The 25,784-nt window shown below is 36.5% G+C and overlaps 1 protein-coding gene across 1 annotated transcript; it reads right to left on the bottom strand.

The window, feature by feature from the left end:
• Positions 1 to 15,542: 15,542 nt before the first annotated feature.
• On the bottom strand, positions 15,543 to 25,215 carry LOC127101225 (glutamine-dependent NAD(+) synthetase). Its single transcript, XM_051038585.1, has 13 exons — positions 24,851 to 25,215; positions 24,466 to 24,771; positions 23,771 to 23,994; positions 23,461 to 23,564; positions 23,224 to 23,358; positions 22,918 to 23,086; positions 21,905 to 22,040; positions 21,215 to 21,353; positions 17,530 to 17,706; positions 17,114 to 17,281; positions 16,312 to 16,407; positions 16,061 to 16,189; positions 15,543 to 15,926 (listed from the first exon to the last, which is right to left on the bottom strand). The coding sequence occupies exons 1-13, from the start codon at positions 25,042 to 25,044 to the stop codon at positions 15,708 to 15,710; spliced, it is 2,196 nt and encodes a 731-aa protein (XP_050894542.1). The 5' UTR covers positions 25,045 to 25,215; the 3' UTR covers positions 15,543 to 15,707.
• Between the last annotated feature and the right edge of the window lie 569 nt (positions 25,216 to 25,784).

Genomic DNA, 25,784 nt, shown 5'->3' with positions numbered 1-25,784 from the left:
TCTAAATTCGTTCTTGTGCACAAGTTATTCTAAACAAATTCAACTAAATACTTTTGTTCAACTGATAATCGTCACTATTTCGTATTTCTAACGCAATCCTTGTGATTCGATACTTGTGGGATAAATTCCATTAAAACTACATCGGTAACATAGTACACTTGCTATTTTCCCGATCAAGTTTTTGGCGCCGTTGCCGGGGATTGCCAAAAATACGAAATTGATCAATTATCAATTGAAATTTTATTGCCAAGCAATTAAAATTGTATTATTTATTAGATTTTATCATTACTAATTTTGTCTAACTTGTTTATGCGAGGTAAGGCCTCAGCGGATTTTTCTTTTGACGCAGAACCAGAAAGAACTCTCCGTGCTCGATTGAGAAAAGCTAAGCGAGAAAAACTGGAGAGACCAGATCAAGAGGAAGAGGAAACTGTTTCCGTGCACACAGAAAAGTCAAATTCGGATTCAGAAACAGAATCAATTCAGGAAGTCATGGCTGACGATCCACCACGACCTGAAAGACTTCTTGGTGATTATGGGGGTAATAACAATCCGGGTGGGCGTATGACAATTGTGAACCAACCGGTGAATGTGTAGCAGTTTCAGCTACATCCCAGCACGATTAATCAACTAGAAAGGAAGTCCTTTGCTGGAAGAGTGAATGAAGATGCAAATAAGCATCTCCAACGATTCCTCACCATGTGCACTACTCTCAAGATGCCTGGACATAGCGAAGAAGCAATAAGACTTCGCATGTTTCCTTTTACTCTTGCTGATGAAGCAGAAGAGTGGTTTTACTCTCTACCAGCTCGTAGCATCACCACATGGGAAGAGATGGAGAGAGCGTTCTTGCAAGAATACTTTCCCGTATCTATCGCATTGAGGAAGAGATACGAGATCCTGAATTTTAAGCAAAAGGAGGGTGAGTCACTAGGAGATGCTTACAAAAGATTCAAACGGATCTTAGTGGCTTGTCCTACTCATAACATGGACGAAACAGAACAAATGCAAATGTTTGTTAATGGTTTGCGAATTCAGACAAGACAAATTCTCGACTCAGCAGCTGGTGGCTCAGCCAACTTTTCAACAGCCACTGGCATGAAGAAGATAATTGAGGCTATTGCTTCAAATGAGCATCTGGATTTGTATGATAGGGTCTCGAGCAAAACTGCACTGATTGATTTGAAGCTTGAGACAAATAAGCAGGTAAAAATTGAAGACGCTGTAGCTGCAGAAGTGGAAAAAAGGCTAAAAGCATTGAATATAAATGCTCAGAAGGTGGCTCAGGTGCAACAAACACCAAATGATGCTTGTGAAATATGTAATGGACCCCATAACACGATTCATTATTTTGCAACACCTCAACAGATAGAAGAGATCAAATTTTTGAAGCAAAACAATCCCTACTCCAACACTTATAATCCGGGGTGGAAGAACCATCCAAACTTTGCATGGAGAGATCAGAAAGGGAACGTGCAGCAGCAAGGCCAGAGCCAGTATCCTAATCAATATCAGCAACAACAGCAACATGTTCCAAAGAAAGCAGATTGGGAAATAGCCATTGAGAAGATGGCAGCTCACAACATTCAGTTTCAAGACGAGACAAGGAATAATCATAAGAATACGACAGCTTCTATCAAAAATCTGGAAGTCCAAATGGGTCAAATTGCACAACAATTGGCAAATGTGCAAGCACCGGGTGGTCTACCCAGTTCTACTGTAATCAACCCCAGAGACAATCAAGGTGTTAAGGCCGTTGTAACAAGGAGAGGAAAAGCTATTGAAGAAGCTGAGAAAGAGGTAGTTGAGGAAGAATTATTAGAAGTGGAGTTGGAGATTTGTGAAAATAAGAAAAAGAATGAAGAGGTAACAACACCGGTGGTGGAGAAAGAAAAATCGAAGGATCCAATACCCAAGGTTATTCTCCCCTATCCTGCTAGAGCAAAGAAGAAAGATGCTAATGAGAAGAACTTTGAAAAAAATTTAGAATTGTTCAGAAAGTTAGAAATCAACATCCCATTTTCTGAAGCTTTAGAACAAATGCCGATCTATGCTAAGTTCATGAAAGACATTATCTCAAAGAAGCGGTCCATTGAAACTGAACCAGTTATCCTGACCGAGAGGTGTAGTGCTATTTTACAAGGTCTAAAAATTCCATTGAAAAAGAAAGACAAAGGTGCAGTGACTATTCCTTGTGCAATAGGGGATAGAACATTTAATAAGGCACTCATCGACCTTGGTGCAGGAGTGAGTCTCATGCCTCTCTCAATCTACAAGAAGTTGGGTATCAATTCAGTCAAAGATACGAGAATGACATTGCAGTTCGCGGATAATTCCATGAAAAAACCGCATGGGATTGCAACTGACGTTCTGGTTAGAATTGATAAGTTTGTTTTTCCTGTGGATTTTGTTGTACTAGACATGCCTGAAGATGAAGAGATTCCTATAATTCTGGGAAGACCTTTCCTAGAAACAGGACGGGTGATGATAGATATGGAAGAAGGTACTATGACACTCAAAGTTTATGATGAAGTGCTGAAAATCAATGTTAGAGAATCTATGAAATTCAAAGAAGACGTAGGTACAAGTAAGAATGTTGAGGTGTTAGATACAGTGTTCATCAAAGCAGTGAGTTGTAATGTGCCAGAATTACCTCTTGAGAGAGTGTTGAGTTTGTCCATTTATGAAAAAGAAGAAGGGATGGATGAAAAAGAGTTGGAAGTGTTGGATATGATGGAAGTGCAACCTCAATGGCCAAGATCTAAACCACACCGGTGGGAAGACTTGAGAGAATCACCAGCATCAGAAAAAAGTAAAGAAGTGAAGAAAAAGAAAGAGTTAAAGCAGCTACCTGACAATTTGAAATACATTTTTCTTGATTCAGAGGAGAAGTGTCCAGCTATTATCAACTCATCTCTAAAAGAAGTCCAAGAAGAAAAATTGATACAGGTTCTAAAAAGGTACAAGGGTGCAATTGGATGGTCGATTGAGGACTTGAAGGGTATTAGTCCTACTATTTGCATGCACAAAATCTTAATGGAGGATGATCAGAAACCGGTTGTACAACCTCAGCGGAGACTTAACCCAACCATGAAGGAAGTTGTTCGTGAAGAAGTTGTCAAACTCCTAGATGCAGGATTGATCTACCCAATTTCTGATAGCGCTTGGGTGAGTCCCGTTCATGTGGTACCAAAGAAAGGTGGAACTACTGTGATAAAAAATGAGAAGGATGAGTTAATCCCAACAAGAACAGTTACTGGGTGGAGAGTGTGCATAGATTACAGAAGATTGAACACAGCTACTAGAAAGGATCATTTTCCTTTACCTTTCATTGATCAGATGTTGGAAAGGTTGGCCGAACATGATTATTATTGCTTCTTAGATGGATACTCTGGATACAACCAAATTGTTGTAGCACCTGAAGATCAAGAGAAGACTGCATTCACATGCCCTTATGGTATTTTTGCTTATAGGAGAATGCCCTTTGGATTGTGTAATGCACCAGCTACCTTTCAACGGTGTATGACATCTATTTTTGCTGACATGCTTGAGAAGAACATGGAAGTGTTTATGGATGATTTCTCTGTGTTCGGGCCGTCATTTGAGGAGTGTCTGATAAATCTGTCTTTGGTCCTAGAAAGATGTCAACAAACCAATTTAATCTTAAATTGGGAGAAGTGTCACTTCATGGTTAGAGAAGGGATAGTGTTAGGTCACAAAATTTCACACCGAGGAATAGAAGTGGATAAAGCCAAAGTGGAGGTTATTGCCAATTTACCTCCACCAGTGAATGAGAAGGGAATAAGGAGTTTCTTAGGACATGCTGGATTTTACCGCAGGTTCATAAGAGATTTCTCCAAGATTGCGAAGCCGTTAACTAGTTTGTTGGTGAAGGACACTCCTTTTATCTTTGATGAAAAGTGCGGGGAAGCCTTCACAACCCTGAAAAACAAGTTGGTGACGGCCCCGGTTGTTATTTCTCCTGATTGGTCTCTACCATTTGAGATCATGTGTGATGCAAGTGATATAGCTGTTGGAGCGGTGCTGGGACAGAGAAGAGAAAAACTCCTGCATGTAATTTACTATGCAAGCCATGTCCTGAACCCCGCTCAGATGAACTATGCAACTACAGAGAAAGAACTCTTGGCAGTTGTATATGCCTTCGACAAGTTCAGGTCATATTTATTAGGGACGAAGGTAATTGTTTATACTGACCATGCTGCTTTGAAATATCTTTTTTCTAAACAGGAGTCAAAGCCAAGGTTGTTGCGATGGATATTGCTGTTACAAGAATTTGATCTTGAAATTCGGGATAAAAAGGGATGTGAAAACACCGTAGCTGATCATCTATCCCGAATGTCACCGATAACAGAAACAGAGGAAACACACCCCATCAAGGATGAGTTTGTTGATGAACGAATCCTCGCTGTGATGAGAATTCCGTGGTTTTCCGAATATGCAAACTATTTGGTAGGTAATGTTATTCATGATGATTTTGATTATAACAAAAAGAAAAAGTTTTTGCATGACTGCAGGTTTTACCTATGGGACGAACCATTCCTATACAAGAGAGGTATAGATGGATTAGTTCGGAGGTATGTCCCGGAAGAAGAACAAAGTGATATCCTAAAAGCTTGCCACAGTTTGGAGTATGGTGGACATTTCAGTGGAGATAGGACTGCAGCAAAAGTCCTTCAGTCTGGATTGTATTGGCCAACTTTATTCAAGGATGCGCAGAGAGTAGTGAAAGAGTGTGATAGGTGTCAGAGAACAGGAAACATCTCTAGGAGGAATCAGATGCCTCAAAAGGGAATGCTGGAAGTTGAACTATTTGATGTGTGGGGGATAGACTTTATGGGTCCTTTCCCACCATCATTCGGGAAGAATTACATCCTGGTGGTTGTGGACTACGTGTCCAAATGGGTTGAAGCAGTGGCATTGCCCACGAACGATACTAAGGTAGTGGTAGCATTTTTAAAGAACAACATCTTCTCAAGGTTTGGAGTGCCTAGAGCATTGATTAGCGACGAAGGCACCCATTTCTTGAATAAGCTGATGGAGAATTTGTTGAAAAAGTACAATGTGAAGCACAAAATCGCCACCCCATACCACCCCCAGACAAGTGGACAAGTGGAAGTGTCGAATAGGCAAATCAAACAGATCCTTGAGAAAACTGTCAGTTCCTCCAGAAAGGATTGGTCAATTAAGCTGAATGACGCACTATGGGCATACAGAACAGCTTTTAAAACTCCAATAGGTATGTCCCCTTATCAGTTAGTTTATGGTAAGTCTTGTCATCTCCCGCTTGAATTAGAGCATAGGGCATTCTGGGCCTCCAAATTCCTCAATTATGATCTTTTCAAAGCTGGTGAATCCAGAATTCTTCAACTCCACGAGCTAGAAGAATTCAGGAATCAAGCTTATGAGAATGCCAAAATTTATAAAGAAACAACAAAGAAATGGCATGATCAAAAGATTCAAAAAAAGGAATTTTGGGAAGGGCAATTGGTTTTGCTGTTTAATTCCAGGTTGAAGTTGTTTCCTGGAAAGCCGAAGTCTCGATGGTCTGGACCATTCATTGTACACAAAGTCTTCCCACATGGAGCCATCGAAGTTAAAAATCAATCAAATGGAGACATCTTCAAAGTCAATGGTCAGAGGTTGAAACCTTACTATGAAGGTGATGTTACCGGGATTGTGGATCTCATTCGTCTCACTTGAGAAGTTTGATTCTCGTCGAGCCATGCGACGTTAACCGAAGCGCTTTGTGGGAGGCAACCCACACATTTTAATTTCGCATTTTTCTTTTGTTTCTATATTATAGTACTTTGTGTTTTGTTATCTTGTTTCTTTTTTGGTGTCTGCTGTTTTCAATTTCAGGTTGGAGTGGAGAAGCATTGAGAATTAAGAAAACGAAAAAAAATTCAAAAATTTCAGACTGGCACGGCCCGTGCAGTGGGACACGGCCCGTGCAGAATTCTAGAATTCTGCCCCATACAAAAAGCCGTGGCTTTGCACGGCCGGCCGTGCAGGTTGGCACGGCCCGTGCAGACCCCAGAATTTTTGAAAAATTTGTATTTCAAAATCTGGTGGGATGTGGACCCCACACGGATTATATCACTTCCCACTTTCTCTTTCACTCATAACTCTCACTTTGCAGCAACCCTAACCCCTTTTCTCTCTCAAAACACAAAAACCTCCATTGTTATCCAACTTCTAACCTCAATTTGCCCATCACAAAACCCTCCATTCACAAACTCCCTTCACAAAAGTTGTTCCCCTCATCATTCTCTACGCAGCCATCGGTTTATTTTTTTTCAAATTTTCGTTTTTGTTTCTAACATTTTTTGTAGGTGACGAAAATGCCCCCAAAGAGAGCAAATAAAGGAAAAGCGGTGGCAGAGCCATCTCGGCCTCGACAGCGAGCACGACGAGAACCCAATGCCCATGGGATTGTGTTTGAGGCAGAAGAACACGTTAAGAGGTATAGGGTACTTTGTAAACGTACATTGTTGCCCACCAGGTATGTCTGTGATCAAACTATGCTTGCTATGGGAATTTTTGATGATGTTGTCCAATTGTATAACACGGGAGGAATTCTGAATTTTATGTTTAATGAAGTGCATTATTCATTTAGCTGCATTTTGTTTCAGAGGTTTAGAAGGTGACTGATCGATCACCATTTCTATTAGATTTTAGTCTTGTTTTTGTTGATAAGTCGATCAATTCGGTAACAATGTTATGGTATGTTTATGTTTTTTTTCGCATTGTTTTGTTTTTCGTTGATTAGTGTGTTAGTTGCAATGTTAGGTAGTAAAGTGAGTTGTTTTGGTGTTATTATCTTTTTAATTTGAGTTCTCTATGCGTGATGCTTGTTTTCGGTAGTCTTGTGTATGTGCAGCTTGAGCAAAGAGGCAACGGACGTGCCAAAGGAGAGAAGACATAAAAAAGGACTGGAAAATACAAAAGCATGAAGACCCGCACGGCCTGTGCAGCAGCACACGGCCCGTGCAGGATGGATGCTCCCCTCCCATACAAAAAACAGGGAGTTTGCACGGCCGGCCGTGCAGGTTGGCACGGCCCGTGCAATAAGGTCTGAAGGAGAATTACTTTTGAAGAAAATCTGGGAGCTGCACGGCCTGTGCAGGATTGGCACGGCCCGTGCAGAGTGCGCGAACAGAATTCCATATTTTGTGTTTTCTTATGCTTTTTGGATCCGGAGGGGCATTGTTGGTATTTTGGTTTGGGGATTTTACCTAGACTATTTAAACTGAGGAAAGAGAAGGAGAAAAGGACTTTTTGCAAAATTGGGAAAGAAGATTACACTGAAGAAGATTGAAGAAACAAGAGAATTCACGACGGGGAGATTCAAGGTGACCAACCATTGAAGATCATCGTTTGAAAACTCATTGTAATGTCTAATTTCTTGAACATGTCTATTTTCTACAATATGAGAGGCTAAATCCTCCAATGTTAGGGAGGTGTCAATGATGTGTTAGGGTTTAAGAATATTGATCTCTTTGTTTTGAATTCAACGTTTGAATATTTTTGCATCAATTTTATCATTTAATCATTTGTTTGCTTATGCCATTGGGAACATAGGGATGAGTTTATTTAACGTAAAAAGTTGGAAAGTAACGTTAAAGGTTTGGTGAATGATAATATTGTGAAGATCTCACTTAGGTATAAGGTTTCTTCACAATAACTAGAATAGTTCTTGATAACTAATTGCTTAATCTTCACACTAATTTGAACGGAAGTAAAGATTAGGGTAGAGATTAAAGTCTTTTTCACTAAGGAATTAGGGAAAAGTAAAGTTGAGAATCAGTGATGGATGCATATGAACCTGTTGAATTTATCTAAAGAAATCACTTACCCTACACATTATACACCAATCCCTAACATTTGTTTAATTCATAGAAAGTCAATTTTAAATTCTAAATTCGTTCTTGTGCACAAGTTATTCTAAACAAATTCAACTAAATACTTTTGTTCAACTGATAATCGTCACTATTTCGTATTTCTAACGCAATCCTTGTGAGTCGATACTTGTGGGATAAATTCCATTAAAACTACATCGGTAACATAGTACACTTGCTATTTTCCCGATCAGTGACAATCAAGAGTACTGTCGTCATCTGGATCTTTGTAGAGTTTTGTTTGTGTTTACAAATCAAGAGCAAGTGGTCCAAGAGCAATTCATTTGCATCTGGTTATCTGTTCACGATGATTAAATCAGCAATTTAGTTCATTCACCAGACATTTGCATTTTATACTTGTTACAACATGAATTTTGTTTTGCATTTATCTTGAAATGTCGCTCGAAATAATTTTTCAGATCTACAGACAGACCGGTCAAATCGTTTCTCCATTGTACTACGAATTAGCGGGCAAAAAAAAATTTCAAAATCGAGTTCGCAGATGTCAGTTTTGTTAATCTACGTTCCGCGTAGTTTAACTTAGTATGCTCATTTTAATTTTTCGAATACTTTTTCAGTCGCATTTTTTCCCGCCTGAGCCTTTTAACCGGTCATATTTTATTTCAAATTTTGATCAAAACCTGCATATTTTCGAGATGTTTATTTCGCGTTGATCATTTCAATCCGGACAGTTTATTTTTCCGGAAGATTTGGCGCCCGAGTTTAGTCGCTTTTTATCCAAAAAAAATTGTTAGCCAAGATGTTTGTTTTAATTAATTAGGATTTTCTACTTTCTCGTTTCGATTTTATTTTTTATAATTTTAAATACTTGATTTAATTTAATTTATTTAGTTTTAATTCTTTGTAACACTAAATAATTTCCAAAAGGTAGTTTTTTTAGATTTTGAATTTAAAACTCATATATATATATATATATATATATATATATATATATATATATATATATATATATATATATATATATATATATATATATATATATGTGTGTGTGTGTGTGTATACATACTTATGTGATATGTTAAATTTAGAGAGAGTGAAATAGACCCCTCCCACGTGACAATCTATTTGCACTTTGTCTTTCACTTTTCCTTCCCTCTTTATCATGTGCCACACTTATGTACACAAGAACAACAAATATCATAATATTTTCTAATCCCCTCTCTCTCTACAAAACAAAAGTAATACTCTCTCATGTTACATACAACACAAACCTCCCCACACTTCCACCTTCATAAAAACAATATTAATATCTCCACCTCATTCTTCTTTCAAATACCACACAACACAAAGATATCATGACAAAAAATATCTCCTTTTCTTCTTTCTCTGCAGTAGCCGAAAAACATCACCCTCACAACTTTTAAAAATACACTACACCATAAAACTCATCATCACTTCTTTTTATCACTATATCATCTCTACAAACTCAACAATAACACATTCTATTCATCTCTTACTACAACACATAAACCACCATAGTATAACTCTTCTCACAAAAGCTTCACAACTCCACAATAACAACACATAACATCTTCATCATAACTTCATCTCCATCTTCATCATAAACACATACAACTTTTACCTTCCTCTTCCATCAACTTTGTCGACACCTTCAAATAACTTCATCATCACCATAATAACACCTTTAAAAAATTTAACAACACACTCACCACCATCATTTAAATTTGGTTAATACCTCTCTCCTTTTACCTTTTATTTATTATTTATTTATTTATTTGTTACTATTATTCATTATTCAAGCTTGAGAGATATTTGTTTGTGACTTTGAAAGAGTAGATTTTAGAGAGATTAGTGAGAGAGAGGCTTGAGACATTAAAAAAAATTTGTTTCCTCTATTGTGTACGTTACTGTTTCTTTTTTTCTCTCTCTGCTTGTTGTTTATCTTCTACTCTTTTTTTTATTTTTTTTGTTTTAATTTAGTTTTTTTAGTTTTTAATTATCATTATTATTATTATTATTATTATTATTATTATTATTATTATTATTATTATTTTTTGTTGAAAGAGTAATGTGGTCTTTAATATTAGTATTTCAAGTGATTCTTAATATTTGTACCTGTGTTGATTTAGAGGTAAACTTTTTCCTTGTTTTTAATATTTTTAATATATCTTGGTTGTTCTATGTATTTTTTTTAATTATTAAATTAGTCAACCTTATTTTGTTTTATATATGTAAGTTATAAAAGTTAACGTATTGAAAAAAAGGCACTACTGTTATGTTTTTTTTGTTGATTTCTTATTTTTTTATTTTTCTTGTTTTATTTAGATTTATATTTATATTTATTATTGTTTTTATTATTATATATATTATCATAAACTATTATTATTATTATTATTATTATTATTATTATTATTATTAATATTTTACTTTTATTGTCATCATTATTATTATTTATTATTATTATTGATCATTATTATTAGCATATTTATTATCATTGATATTATTATTAGCAGGATTGATTATCTATTATTATTATTATTTATTTATTATTATTGTTAATTTTTATTATTTGAATATTATTGTTACTGTTAATTATTATTAATGTTAATTTTATTATTACTTACTTATTATTATTGATTTATTACTGTCATTTATAATTATTATTGTTATTATTGATTATTGGTAATTACTATTTTGTTATTATTATTTATCAATATTATTTATTATTATAATAATAATTATTTGTTTAATATTATTGTTATTATTATTTATTGATTCAACTAATTATTTTCTTTAAATTGTAAAAAAAATAAAAAATTATCCAATCATTTTTCACAGATGCGTAGCAATTTTGAAGTTAAAAATTCAATTTAACTTTAGAAGTTGCTTACACGCATATATTTTTGTTGACCGACATTAGATAGGGTGATTCCTACATGAATGGCTTTACGATTGTTTAAACCTAACGCTAGATTTATTTTTAGTTTAATTTTGTTGATTTTTACTTCGAGTCCCTTGGCTTTCTCTTGGGCCTTCTTACAACGAGATTCTTTTATTTTTTCAATTGTCTTTCAAAGCTTATATAATTTAATTATCGTGTTGTACCACCATTCGATAAACTGTACCCCCATTCCTAAACATGTGTAATAAATTTACCGCTTTCATTTACTTTACTGTACTAGTTGATTGTTAACAGAAGATTAAAATCAACCCTTTTAGAAAAGAACAAAAGCAAACACTCGATCCAACATCGAGTCTATTTTCCAAATAAAATCCAAATTAAAATGCAAAGTTGAGCACTGCCCCCGCCACATCCAAATTATTTTCATAAGTCAACTTCAGACGCTTGATCCAACGTCAAGTCGTCCCCTATTTTCAAAAGCTTTTCACAATAAAAATGGAAGAAACTGATTAAGTTTAGACTTTCTCTGTTTCGGATGTTAGGATACTGCTGTAGAGCTCAATGTTCAAACATTCGTCTTCCATATTAAAATACAATAATTACTAGAATTAGGTCATTTCTCTTATAGAAGAAAAAGATTGATTGGGTATCGACCTTCTCTTTCCCAATTATTTGGACACTGCTGTAGAGCTCTATGTCTGATTAATCGTCTTCCGTTATTGAACTTTGACCTAATTTGCCACATTTTCATAAACAAACTTTTGGATGAAAAGAGAGTGATTGGGCTTAGGCCTCTTCCTTTTCGAGCATTTGAGTACTGCAGTAGAGCTCCCTGCTTAGATGCTTGTCTCCGCTTAAAATCAACTCAAACTCATCAAACTTGTTTTCCGCCCTTGTGCGACTCCGAAAACATTTTCAAAAAAGAGTATGCAACATCCATTTTGATGCGAAACAAACAAAGACTTCAACCTCCAAGAGTGAGCAGCAAGTAAAGGTTTAATCGCTCAAATGTGATCCAAGCACCACTCTCTTTAAAAACAGTCCATCCAGTAGTTCTCTTTGGGTAGAACTACGTATGCCTTGAGTTCTTCATGGCACCTGGAGATACGTAGGAGCAGGATTGCGAAATCTTGTCAGGCACGTTAATATTAAAAACCCTAAGTCTTTCCTTTCTTTCTTTCTCTTTCCTCACCCGATAAGTAGAAGATCGCAAACGATATCACGCTAACACTCTAACACGAAACTAGCTAAATGGGTCCCATCGAGTACGATGGATGTGAGGGGTGCTAATACCTTCCCCTTGCATAACTGACTCCCGAACTCGATTTGGTTGCGACGACCATTTCTTTTTTATTTTTGTGGGTTTTATCGATATTTCCCCTTTCCCTCTTTGGGAATAAATAAAGTTAGGTGGCGACTCTGTTTTATTTATATTTCGAGCGTTCCCTACGCTCGGGTATTTTTCGCGCCGCGACAGTCGGCACGTGGTATGAGTTACAGTAGATGTCCGAGACAATGTATTACTCAGTATCGTAACCTGTTGGATCACCTTCGACCGACAGACGTAAGCAAAATAACTTCATTATTTCGTCATATTATGTTAACTTTTTCTACATTCATTATAATCCTATCTTCTTTAACATTTCAGTTCATTTGGCGTCCATACCTTAATCTGGATCATGAGCATGAGGTCAACGCAGAAGACGCAACCGTATGGACAGCATGCACACCGATAATACGGTTCACAACTGTGGAGATGCACAACACCGATCGTGTGAAGCTGCAGTTCGGTATGGTCCAGAATATCCCAGATCCCCCAGCTAGTCTAGGAGAATGGCATATGCGTAAAGTGAACGACCAATGGAACTTCAACCCTTGGCAAACCTTCGCAAGATTAGAGTGTCGCAAGTGGAAGCACCGTCATGACCATGTCTTAACTGACGCAGTCATGCCAAATGAGGTAAAACCAAGTCGTACTTATATGGCTTGGTACAGATCGGTTGGTTTTCAATTCATCGCCGATGATATGTACCTCTACGACCCACGCCAGACAAGTTACACACAAGAAGGATCAACATCTAACCCCCAACAACATTCTCAATCCGGTTTCTCACAACCACCTATCCGTCAAACTTTTCGTTCCACAAACACACAAACATACAACCAAAACATGTCATTCACCCAACCCCAATACCAAGAACATACCCCATACCACCACCAACAAATGGACCATCAACCTCAGACCGAACATCGCTTCGCCCCCACACCATCACCCTACCAAAGTCGCCTTAGCCAAAACACTAACCGCCCCTCCTCCTACCGTAGCCAAGAAGCCCAAACATCACAAAATCAAAACATCCCACAACCATATCTCTTCCAAATACCCCAACAACCTTTCCAACCTTTCCTAGATGCATCATTCACACTCATGTCTCCCTTCAACCATCCCGGTCGCCCATCCATGAGTCAACCACATCCCAACTTCTCCGGCATGGGTCATGAGCTCAGCTACGCCGCTACACCATCATTGAATACTGAAGACTATGTTGACTTGGCTGAATACCTCAACGGATCTTCTCCTGTAGGAGGTAATGACGCTCCTGGCCCCTCAGATGAACAAACACCGGTGCATAATCGTCAACATGGGTTAGGGCCAAAGGTTAGGGTAGCTAGGGGATGTGGGACCGGAGGTCGGTTAGGTGATCCCGGTCATCACCATTAGGATTCTTTCTGTAAACTCCAAATTTTATTAATATCAAGTCGTATTATATCAAATTTATCTTTGTGTAAACTCCAAACATTAGGTTTCTTTGTCTAAACTCCATTTTGGCAAAATTCACATACACATGTTTTAACTGAAAGCCTAATTTTTGGTCAACTACCCTAAAAACCTAACTCACTCATTTTTTATGATTTTGAGGTGGGACAAAGTGCATTGGAAAGTTTAAGATGTCTAATTAAATTGTTATGTTGTACAAAATTTCATAATTCTAAAATAAATACATGTGATAATACAAAACATTATAGGCCACATAACAATTGAAATGTCAAAGAGTCCAAGTTCAGGTGCCCATACCTTTCTCAAAAAAATGCAAATGATGCAAACTTTTAGTCCAAATTCATTGTCTTGAAAAGATGTACAACTTTTATGTTGAAGGTTTTGTCATTTGAGGGTTTTATCATTCAAACAGAAGGGCTTGAAGTTGGTCCCTTTTGGCAAAATTCACATACACATGTTTTCACAGAAACCCTAATTTTGGGTCAAGTTCGCAAGGACCTAACTCACTCATTTTTAATTATTTTGAGGTGGGACCAAGTGCATTGCAAAATTTGAGATGTCTACTTCAAATGTTATGTTGGACAAAATTTCATAATTCTAAAAGAAACACATGCGATAATGCAAAACATTATAGGTCAGATAATAGTTGAAAAACTCAGCAGTCCAACTTCAACTGCCCATAACTTTCTCAAACAAAATCCAAATGATGCAAAATTTATGTCCAAATTCATTGTATTGAAAAGATCTACAACTTTCATGTTGGAGGTTTTGCCATTTGAGGCTTTTTTAAGGGTGCCGCCAATTGGATTGGCGCCTCCTCTTAAAAATTACACATAGGCGCCAATTGGATTGGCTAGGGCAGGTAATTGGCGCCTCCCTTTAAGTTTTAAGAGGAGTCGCCAATCCAATTGGCGACACCTCCTAAAAATGGGGTACTTTGGGAATTTTTTTGAAATGTGGGGTATTTTGGGAATTTTTTCAAAAAACTGGGTTATCTCGGTAAAAAAAACGCATTTTCATCAACTAATTGAAACAGAGAATAAATAAATATGATATAATAAATCATTTAAAAATAGTCTTAATTAATTTTAAAAAATATATTAACTATTTTAATTTTGTGATACGACAATTTTTGTTTATTTGGCGCCACCACTGGTGTCATATCTTAAATGAAAATGTCATTTTTGCAAAAGTGAAAAGGAAAAAAAAATTATGAAACAGATGGAATAATAAGCCGACTTTTAAACTACTCCCTCCGTTCCTTTTTAAGTGTCATTTTTTGACTTTTTACACATACCAAGGAAGCTAATCATTATTGTTACTTTTCAAACAATAATTCTTCTTTTACCTATAATACCCTTAATTATTTATTACATTCACTTTACTTTTTCTCTCTCTGCAATCATTATCTTGGGGTAATTTTGACAAAATTGCAATTAATACTACCTTGAACTTTACAAGTGACAATTAAAAAGAAACAATTTTTTTTCAAGAAAGTGACACTTATAAAGGAACGGAGGGAGTAGAAGACTAAAACATTAAATTATTAAAATAGAAAAACCAAAAATGTATTTAATTTTGTTTTTATAAAAGATGCATACCACTTCAATTTTCTATCCCGATTAGAAAATAGTAGAAAATTGAAATAATCTTTATCTCTGTTCATGAATGAAAATTGAAGAAAAAAAATTAGTCTATAGCATTTTTAGAAGTTAAAGAAATTGAAAGAAAAAAATTAGTTATAGCATTTTTAGAACTTCTTAAAGACAGTAGATCCGGTTCAATCGAGGTCAAGTTATATGATCAAGTCATACGATTTCATCCAAAGTATCAATAACTCTCTAGTCCGACACTCCTTGATCGCGTGAATCAATGGCCGAATCGGTTTTTAAAACATTGATGGATAGTTTAAAATATTGACGGGTAGTTTAAAAATGTTTACACTGATATACACGTAGGATGAAAGGTTGAATGAATTTCATTATTCACATGAAGAGTGTTATAGAATATATGTAGCAAAAAAAATATAGAATCAGTACATCTGTCTGGACCAGATTTACACTATTGGACAAGCAAATTTATAATTTATTTTTTATTTGGTTTTATTAGGAGAGGTTAATTTCAATTAGATTCCAACATTTGGATTGCCTGAACCTGCTGCAGCAACTCCCATCCCACCAACACCATTTGATAGAGCTGCCACTGTCTCATGGTTTCCTGATTCTTGAACATCTTTGACATCTAGCTCCCGAACGAGTTCGTCAATTTTTTGAAATTGATATGGCCATCTTGTATTATAAAGAAACTGGCGAAGATCAAACCTATTATCCTCTGGAGAATAACTCTGCAAGATGAGTGACACATTGTACATTTTCATCGGTCAATAAAAATTATAAGTAGCAGCTGAAATCTGTAGGGGCTTCAAGAGCTATCTAACCAAATTCAATCCCGACTTAACGTCGTGTAATAACAACATACCTCAGCGTGATAGGAAGGTGTCAATGTGGTCATTTTGTGTCGATTGATAGAATAATACTTGAAGAAGTGTTTAACTTTTTCAGCCACTTGTGATGGAGTCAATCTTGCACCCCATCTGTAACATAGATTCTGAGACAGCAAAAAGAAAGGTCATAACTGAACTACAAAATGGACGGCCTTAAATTACGGGTACGTACAGCACATCTCTAATTACTGGATTTTTTCCGTAGGAATGTGAAAGACACATATACCTGGAACATTGATACTGGACCACAGCGAAAAATCTTCCTTAGTCTTCCATAAACTGATAGTTCTTCATAAGTCATTCCCATATCAACTTCATCAAGCTGTTCAATAAAGAATGAGGTATTCGATTATAATTTTAAAATTGATCATAAACAGATACTAATGGATACAAAAAACAAAGTGCAGCAGAACAACGGCACTGAAAAGTCAAATACCCAACAACCAAAAACTAACAGATCAGTTTTAAAGGATGAAAAAAAGAATATACTAATTGCAAGGTTTTGCCCGCATAACAGATCACCAGAGAGTCTGGATAGTTAGAAGTAAAGAAAATTTTAAAGGTTATCGTTAAGAAGTGTGGTTGGGTCTAACTCAACCCAACAAAACCGGTTGGTAGAGTGAGGACTGCCTCCACTTATAAACACATGTTCAAGCCATATATTGTCCGATGTGGGACTCTTAACACCCCCCTCACGCTCAGGACTGGACATCTGGAGCATGGAAATAAATGGTGGGTGATCCGATAGCGGAAACCATAATAGGTGGCCCACCGGATCTTAAACGAGACTCTGATACCAACCGGTTTTGTAGGGTTGAGTTAGACCCAACCACACTTCTTAACAGTTATTATGAGCAAAGGTTTAAATTCTTGCTCCTGTTAAATTATCTATCGTCCTCCATCTAGCATAGTAACATTGAAAAAAATTACGTGCCAAATACAGTGTGCCGATACATACAAATTAAAGGATTCATCCAGATATTTCAAAACCAGATAGTATTGAAAAGTGTAACAGAACATAACACTACCTGACTGTAGTTAGAACGTATAGGCTCGAGTTCAGCTGTGGGTGGAGCTGCTTCAATATCTGCCAAAGATGTGTAACCAAGATGAATGGCTGCCCATCGCAGGAATGCCCGAAGGTCCTGCTTACTTATACTGCCAATAGGATTTATATCTGCTGAGCTGCAATCATACTGTAAGAAGATGAACTTTGATCACTAGAATGTAATACATCACAAACATGAAAAAATTAAAGAAAATGAATAAGAAACTAAGTTCCCATTTTACAAGAATGTCATTTATCTTCGCTTGGTTTCTTGTTTCCAAAGATTCAACCAAAACAGTGAAAACAAAATGACATATTTTGAACTTCAATGAAAATATGAAATGTGATAAAAAGCAACCTTAAACCATATAGGTCATGTAAAACGCTATATAATACCTTCGTCAAGTAACCACGTAACCCTTCATCCACATTGGAGCTCCCCAAGACAAGATAAAAACCAGGTTTGTTGTGAACCCAAGGCAAGAGTAACGCTAACATGTAAGCTAGCACCATTCTGATTCGAGCTTGAATGTTTTGCAAGCTTAAATTCTCAACATTAGATCCACCATCTACCTATGTAAACAAAATCACACAAAAATTATTATTTAAGAAAGGCTACAACATATGATAGAAATATAACATGCTCCTATAACAACATAGAAACAACCCAAGTACACGAAGAATTATAACAATATAGATGAAATTTGGATAATTTATCAAAGCCCTTCAAAACTGATTTGGGCCTTCAATTCTGCTGATTAGGATTAATTGTGTTGATTAGAATTTATCATTTTATTTACTTTTAATAAGTCAGCATAACAAAATTTTAAAATTTGAATTTAAGTATTTTTAGGATAAGATTAAGCATTAGAGCAGATTGTTCCTATTAAATAGGATATTATCACTTAAATTTAAATGATAGTAATTTTAGGAATTTGCTTCTTCGGCGAGAGAGCTGGTTGTTGACTTGGCTTCTGCCTCACAAGTTTGGGACGCAAACAGTAACAATTTTGGTCTGCTACACATCTACGAAGCTGCGAAATTCAAGTTCATCAATGCATGGAGATGGGTCAATGGCAACAATGAAATTCTGGGCAATGGTGGGTCCTAGGGGTTGCATTGCACAGAAGGTGCAAAAGGATGGGTTAGCAACAAGGACTCACTCATGGAGACAAAGTTTTGGCCTAATGGGCCAGACCCATTATATAGTGGAATTATGCAAACCCAACATCATAATATTGGCTTTATTGCTCCTCAAGGTGGCTTTGTTCAACTACTCCAAAAATTCACCAAGTTAACAAAGCAACAAGAAGCGAGCTGCCTGAGTGACTGCAGAAGCTCGAGACAATTAACCAACACTTCAAATTGGAATGGATGTGTTTGTTTCCAACAGTGGGACCCAGGTGGTGGTATTGTTGTGCTGCAGGATGGTGCCACTGCCAGCACTTATTCCTTGCATTTGTCGGACCCAGTTAAGAGTTGTTATAGAAGATAGTTAGTTTGTTTGTTTGTTGAGGTTGTTAAAGAGAGTATGTGTTAAGAGTTTTTATAGAAGATAGTTAGTTAGTTAGTTAGAGAGGATCTTTGAATATTTATACTTGTGAACAGAGTATTCTCTCTCTCTATTGTGAAGGGGAAACCCTTGGAGGAGAGACTCTCCTATTCTATCATATTTTTTAATAAAAAGTGTTCTTTATTTGGAATGCAAATATTGGGTTCCAAACAGAGGGGAGTAGTCTGCGATTTGTTTTTTATGTCGCTTGTAAAAAAAATAAGGGACGTTAGTGCTTATTTTTTAAATAGAAGGGGTATTTGTTTTATTTCAAGAGACCCCAGGGGAGGTCTCTATTTTTTTTTTGATAAGCAAAAATTTATTTGAAACGTAATACAAGGGGTACTCCAACCCGATACAAGACAGAGATAGTCTGAGTCCAGCATCACTGTGAAGGATAATTTCCCACCTTCTATGAAGGGTTGAAATAAACTCACGATCATGTCCTTGCAAACAAGGCTAAACAAAATTACATCATCAAAATAAGATAAAACAGACCTACTTATTGATAGTGATAGGTTTAGAGTTTTCCTAATACAGTAAGCAATTGATTAACAGGGCAATGCACTCCGAGAGGCTTCCTGATATATTATGCATTCTGATTTTCTTTCACCCTGCAAATGTGAAAAGATTTAAGACAGCATACGGTAGTGTAAGATTGATGCATTCGACAGTTACAATCCGCTTAGCAACCATAACTCTATCTGTTTCAATTTCTGCTCCTCCCCAAAGCAGTTGACAAATAACTCCGAATAAACGGGTTAATCTGTTTTCTTGTGTATCAAAAACACCAAATTGTGGCTAACCATATTAATGATTTTGATTTTTTGCTGTTCTTTCCTTTGACTCTTCTGCTGAAGCTGGACATATATGGTCTTCAACACTTGTGTACGAAATTTCTTCTATCTTTAACCATAATAATATACTCTGCCAGATCTTTTTAGTAAAGTGACATTGGAGAAATAGATGTTGGCAGGTTTCTGGTGTAGTACAAAAGGCACGCCTGTTATCTGAATTCTGCGAAATAATCCCCGTCTGCTAGTGCTATACGAGTTGGGAGATGCCCCAACATGATTTTCCAACCTAGAATCTGAACTTTGGAAGGAACACTAGCTTTCAAGATTTGTTTCAGAACTTTCACTTGATTCCTCGAAATAAGCTCAGGACTGGCGTTATCTCTTAACAGTGAATAGTATGATCTGACCAATAAACCATTAGTACTATCCGGGATCCAAATCCACTGGTCTTTTTCCTCCGTATGAATGGAAATGGTGGACAGACTATCTTTAAGGATTCTCTCACATTCACTTTGGTTGCTGTCAAGATTTTTATCCCATTGAAAGGCCCACTTCCAATCAGAGTTTTCGAAATAACCTTGGGAGGCTATTACTGCTTCCTTATTGGCAGCATCTTCTTCATACAGAGTGGGAAATGTATTCTTCAGTTTATTGGTACCGAACCAATGATCCTGCCAGAATCTAAATCTTTATCCATTACCAACTTTGGGCCTCAGGTTGTTTGCAAAACATAATTCATTGTCGTCCAGCCTATATCTGGATACCATAACATCTCTCCACCATATGAAATCTTCCTTGCCTATATACATGGCATCTCTATTTGTGAATTTAGTGATGATAGGACCATACCTATGTGTGAGCAGATCGTACCAAATAGCACGAGTATCGTGAATTCATCTTCATTTCCATTTGTTCAATAGAGCTAAATTGAATGCTTCCACCTCCTTTATTCCTAAACCCCCTTCTTCCTTTCTCTTGCAAATTTTGTCCCAACTCACCCAACAAATTTTCTTATCTTCCGAACATCCACTCCATAAGAAATTCCTTTGGATACTGGTTATATACTGAATTACCTTCTTCGGGGCCTTGAAGAAAGATAAGAAGTATAAGGGAATGCTGTTGAGGACTGCATTGATAAGAGTGACTCTACCTCCTATTGATAGTTGCTTTCCTTTCCAAGACGCAAGTCTTTTTTTCAGATTTTCGACTACCTGTACCCAAGTGGAACACCTTCTGAGATTAGCTCCAAGAATTTGAAAGGTATGGATGGAGTCTACACTGCATGAGAAGAACGAGGATGCGGCCTGAAGAAAATTGTCATTCAAGTTTATTCCATATACCTTGCTTTTGAGAAAATTAACCCTTAATCCTGATATGAGTTCGAAGCTCCTAAGAATCATTTTGAAACTCCATTGCCCTTGTTTTTATGGTTGAAATAATCCCCAAGTCCATACTTCAGTTACTCCCTAGATCTCATATTATATGTCTAAGGTAATGTGGACTTAAAAACCCATCGAGTGCACTCACTTTTATGGTAAAATTGATAAAATGAGTTTCACTTACCAAATACCTACTTAATAATAGTTAGTGGAGTAGTTAGGTGAGTCGAGATACAATAAATAAGGGTATGTTGGTGAAAAAAGATAGTTAATGCTTCATTAATATTCTAAAATAACAAATAATATGAGACGGGCAAATTCCAAATGAGACACAATATGAGATGGAGGAGTACCTTGTAGCGGGGCCGCTTTCCTGTAAGTGTTTGGAACAATGATAAAAGAGCAGATACAACTCCATCAATGCTAACATCAAGGTGCCATGAACCGATTTCATCCGCCAGTACCTTGGCTCGCGATCTTGTCATGTCCGAACTGCAAGGTGAGCACAGTTAGTGCGCCATAACATCTAAGGTTTTTTTTCCGGTTAATTTTGAATAATATATTGGAATGTGTTATTCTGCTTGATTTAAACTGATTGACACAATAAAAGGTTTTCTTGAGATATTACACTATACAATAGAATAACTATCATATTGTTGGAAGTTCTGAAAAGCACCCTTTCAAGCCTCAACCCCATACAAACACATTTAATTGAAAAAATATTAGCAACGTATCAGGTATCAAGGTTCACAGAACCCACAAACATTTGGAGATGCTAACTTTAGAAAATGAATTCAACACGTGTACTGGTCATATATCTGCAACAACATCAATGAGCTTCAGCAACAAAACCAACTACCATTGTTCGTTGTTCAGTGCCACTTGCATATAAACTTAATTCGCGGCATTGTGAAACAAAACACGGTGAGGGAGACCTCTCATACAAATATTGATGAAGTATTGGTGGAACATAGTCGATACAGAAACTTAGAGAGACACAACCATGGATCGTAAAACACTAGATCATGAAAATCATCCCTTACCTATTTTCAGATCCCATAAACACCGTATAGAATATTCGTTTGGCAAACTCTCTGCTGTCTGTAGGATACTGTCCATCTTTATAGTTTCCGATTCGTATTGCATCAGCTTTAACTTGTTCATCCCCCTTTGCAATTTCTGAAGGTAAAAATGAATCACTATTTAATGACATCAAACTACAAGGTTTGGATTTGTAAAATAATGTTTGTTTATCCCACGCCTGCCACATCCAAAAATAATAAATGAAAGAGAAAAAGAGAAGTCATTAGTCTGTCTCATTTTTATTACCGACCATGATTATACAACAGAGTTTTTCCTCAAGTAAAGCACACTGAACTAATAAAATGACACTATATGACTATACTCTATATTCAAGCAATTTTGCAAGACTTTTGAGAAAGTAAATATGAATACTCAGGTCTGCTTCTCCAATTAATTCAATCAGTCAATCACATGTGTGACCTCTTGACTACTTATATTTTTTGAAATTTTTTAATTATAATATATATGGTATGAATTTTATGTTTGTTAAGAGTCCCACATCGGACAATATATGGTCTGAACATGTGTTTATAAATGGAGGCAATCCTCACTCTACCAACCGGTTTTGTAGGGTTGAGTTAGGCCCAATCACACATTCTTAACATGGTATCAGAGCCTCGTCTAAGATCTGGTGGGCCACCTACTATGGTTTCCGCTATCGGGCCACCCACCATTTATTTCCACGCTCCAGATGTCAAATGGAGGCAGTCCTCACTCTACCAACCGGTTTTGTAGGATTGAGTTAGGCCCAATCACACATTCTTAACAATGTTAATAAATATTTTTTATTTTATTTTTTAAAAAAATAATTTGTCCCTTGAATAATTTGTTTCTTCCTAAATATGCAGTCTTATGATAGTATGCAAAATAATGTATTGTAGCAAATACTGTCATGAGTTGATCAGAAATAGAAACTCGTAGGGTAATCCAGAAACTAACACCAGCTGCCATTGCATTTGAATTTTGAAGTTACCTTTTACAACCAGCTGGCACATACACCCAACAATTGCAGCAACAGAGGAACTGTCTGCTCCACCAGAAAGAGGGAGCAAAAAACCAGATGCTCCACTTCTTCGTAGATAGTCCCATAACCAGCAACCGGGTCCAAATGCTATTTCCTCCTCAGGAGAATGATATTTTATCTGTAATCATGTTCAACTTAGCGACTTGGATGTTTGATTAATTTCAGCAGTAACATTATGATATCAATATAGAATCATCAAAGCTAATTTATTTTTGCCTATCTAAAAACTGCAACTCAAAATGACAATAAACTAACCTGAAGTGGCACAGAAAGGCGTATTCTAAGGTCAAAAGGAAGACATAGATTGTATGGTATATCTACCGAAGGAACCTTGACTTTACAACTTGCTTGCTCTTGGAAGCTGCTTAGAGATCCTCGAAGACTCGCAACCTACCGGTAGACAAATGAGTAAAAGAACGAATCGGAAATCAACAGTTTATGGTCAAAATGTCCTAGGATTGCATACATTTAAATATGGAAATGAATGCATACCACATCTAGATCTATCTGAGCAACCACAACCTCAACATCATTTAAAGAAAATTGGGAACCCTGAGCAACAACATCACCATTCACCACAACACTGGCACATCCATCTAATACAAATAAAATGACAGACAAGATAATATTTTAGACAGATGAAAAATGCCAGTATAATTGACAATTAAGCAAGCTAAAAGAAAATTAAAATGTCCTTATATCAACTTCCCGAAGGTTAAACTTATTTCACCCTCCTAACCCACAAGGGACATAAATGTGAAAAGGTGTGAATACCATTCTATCAAGGGAAATATTTTCTTACCATAGTAAAGGCGACCACCATCACAGCCTTGGTGATTACTATACATATAGACCCCTCCACGAGTATGAGTGGCCCCTATAAAAGCACGAAGACGAACATCAAGCTTCCTAAGTTGGTGGTGACTTCCACTTGCATTCATAAACACTTCAACCCCATTTAATGCAAGCTCGGCATGAGGGGGAGATGGAGTAAAAAGCTCTTCACAAACTTCAGCTGCAATAGCTCTAAGAATGAATGGGAAAATGATTTATATTCAGCACTTCATAAACATCTGAGTACAAGTTGGAAGGCCCCCGAAAACATAACATAACACATACACACGCAATAGTTCAAACACACACTACTTCTAAAGTTTATGAAAGAATATGCAGGTATGTCAATCATAAGATTATCGCATAGACGCGACGATGATGATGCATATGTCAATTTTAGTATGCACGAGTAAATTTCCATAAAAGGTATGAGGTGACCAGCAAATAATTCAACTTGGCCGAGTAAATTACATAACCATCAAATTTCAAACAATAATAACGGAAAAAGAGGGCAAGGAAAGTGAAGATGCAACAATAGCTTTTGACAGTATCACTTATACTTTCTCAAATCATTACTTCTTTCTACATGTCTGGTGTGTGTATCAAGTACATGCTTCATAGTAAACATTAACATATTAAGTGAAATGAGATTTTGCAACTTACGTGTCTTGAAACTTAACAAAGCCATAACCAAAAGGAACTGATTTTTGGTCCAATGCCTGAGAAACATGAAGAGGAAGCTGAAAATCATCAAGTTGATCCCTTTGTTTCCAAGCAGTAAACCATCGAAGTTCTCTATAATTACCATCATTTGCAAGCCACATTTTGGGTCTTATCATAATAATCTTACGGTTGAAACACAAAACTTGACAGTTATATCTCTCAGAACCTTTGATAATAGGCATTCCAATACTGCACACAATGCCATCAGTCCAATCACCAACCAATATATCCTTCAAACACTCCCATCTGCAACAAAAAAAATACAGTTTCACAATATATAAAAAACAAAGTCACAATAAAAAAGATAGAGCCAGAGAGTTATTACGAGTGATTAATGGTGTCAAGCTCTAAGAAGTGGTCTTCGCAGCCATAACCGGAAATCTCGAGCTCGGGTCCAAGACGGATGACAGCGCCGGCTTGTTTGGCTTTGGAAATGGAATGTTTGATTTGGTTAGTGTTGGAATCGAATTCCATAGCCCATTGATTAAGATTACAAGTAGCTACCTTCAACAACCTCATCGTGAGTTACAGAGTGAAAATTGAGAGGGTCGTCGTTTTTATATTCGTTCTGTGCTATGGTATGCTTTGATTCTACGAACGAAATAACGATGAAAACTAAAATTCAACTCAGTGAGTCCCGGAACCCTTGGACGGGTTGTGTTATGGTTTGGTTTAGTTTTTAAACCTGTTTTAATTAAATGTTTGTTTTAAAAGAGGGGAAGGAAGGGGAAATTTTTACTCAAATATTCCTTTTTCTTTTTTTCTTAAATCCAAAATAATTATGTTTTAAAAAAAAAAATTTAAACTATCCCAATTTCAAAAAAAAAATACGTAAGGCATAGGCGTCAGATCAATTGGCGTTTACTCTTAAACTTTAAGTGGAGGCGTCAATTAGATTGGCGCTTACTCTTAAACTTTAAGTGGAGGCGTCAATTAGATTGGCTACAGCACATGGTGTTGTCAATCCAACTGACGTTCATGTGTATATAGTGAGAGGAGACGCCAATTAGTTTAGCGTCTCAATGTAATGTGCAATTTTTTTTATAAATAGAGGTGTTGTGTAATTCATTTTTCCACATCTCATTTTGTCATATTGCAAACATGTTTGGTGTTCGTCGTCGCTATGCAAAAGTGATTTATTCGAGAGACAAACCTCCGATGTTGATGTTCTTCTGGAATATCTGTAGTTTCGATCAACTGAAGAGGGAGTTGGTTCGTTGATTAGATGTAAAAATACCAAAAGAGAGAAATATTAGAAG

This window comes from Lathyrus oleraceus, chromosome 7, assembly GCF_024323335.1.
Source record: "Lathyrus oleraceus cultivar Zhongwan6 chromosome 7, CAAS_Psat_ZW6_1.0, whole genome shotgun sequence".
Taxonomy (NCBI): Eukaryota; Viridiplantae; Streptophyta; class Magnoliopsida; order Fabales; family Fabaceae; genus Lathyrus; species Lathyrus oleraceus.
This window is presented reverse-complemented; position numbering and strand designations above follow the sequence as displayed.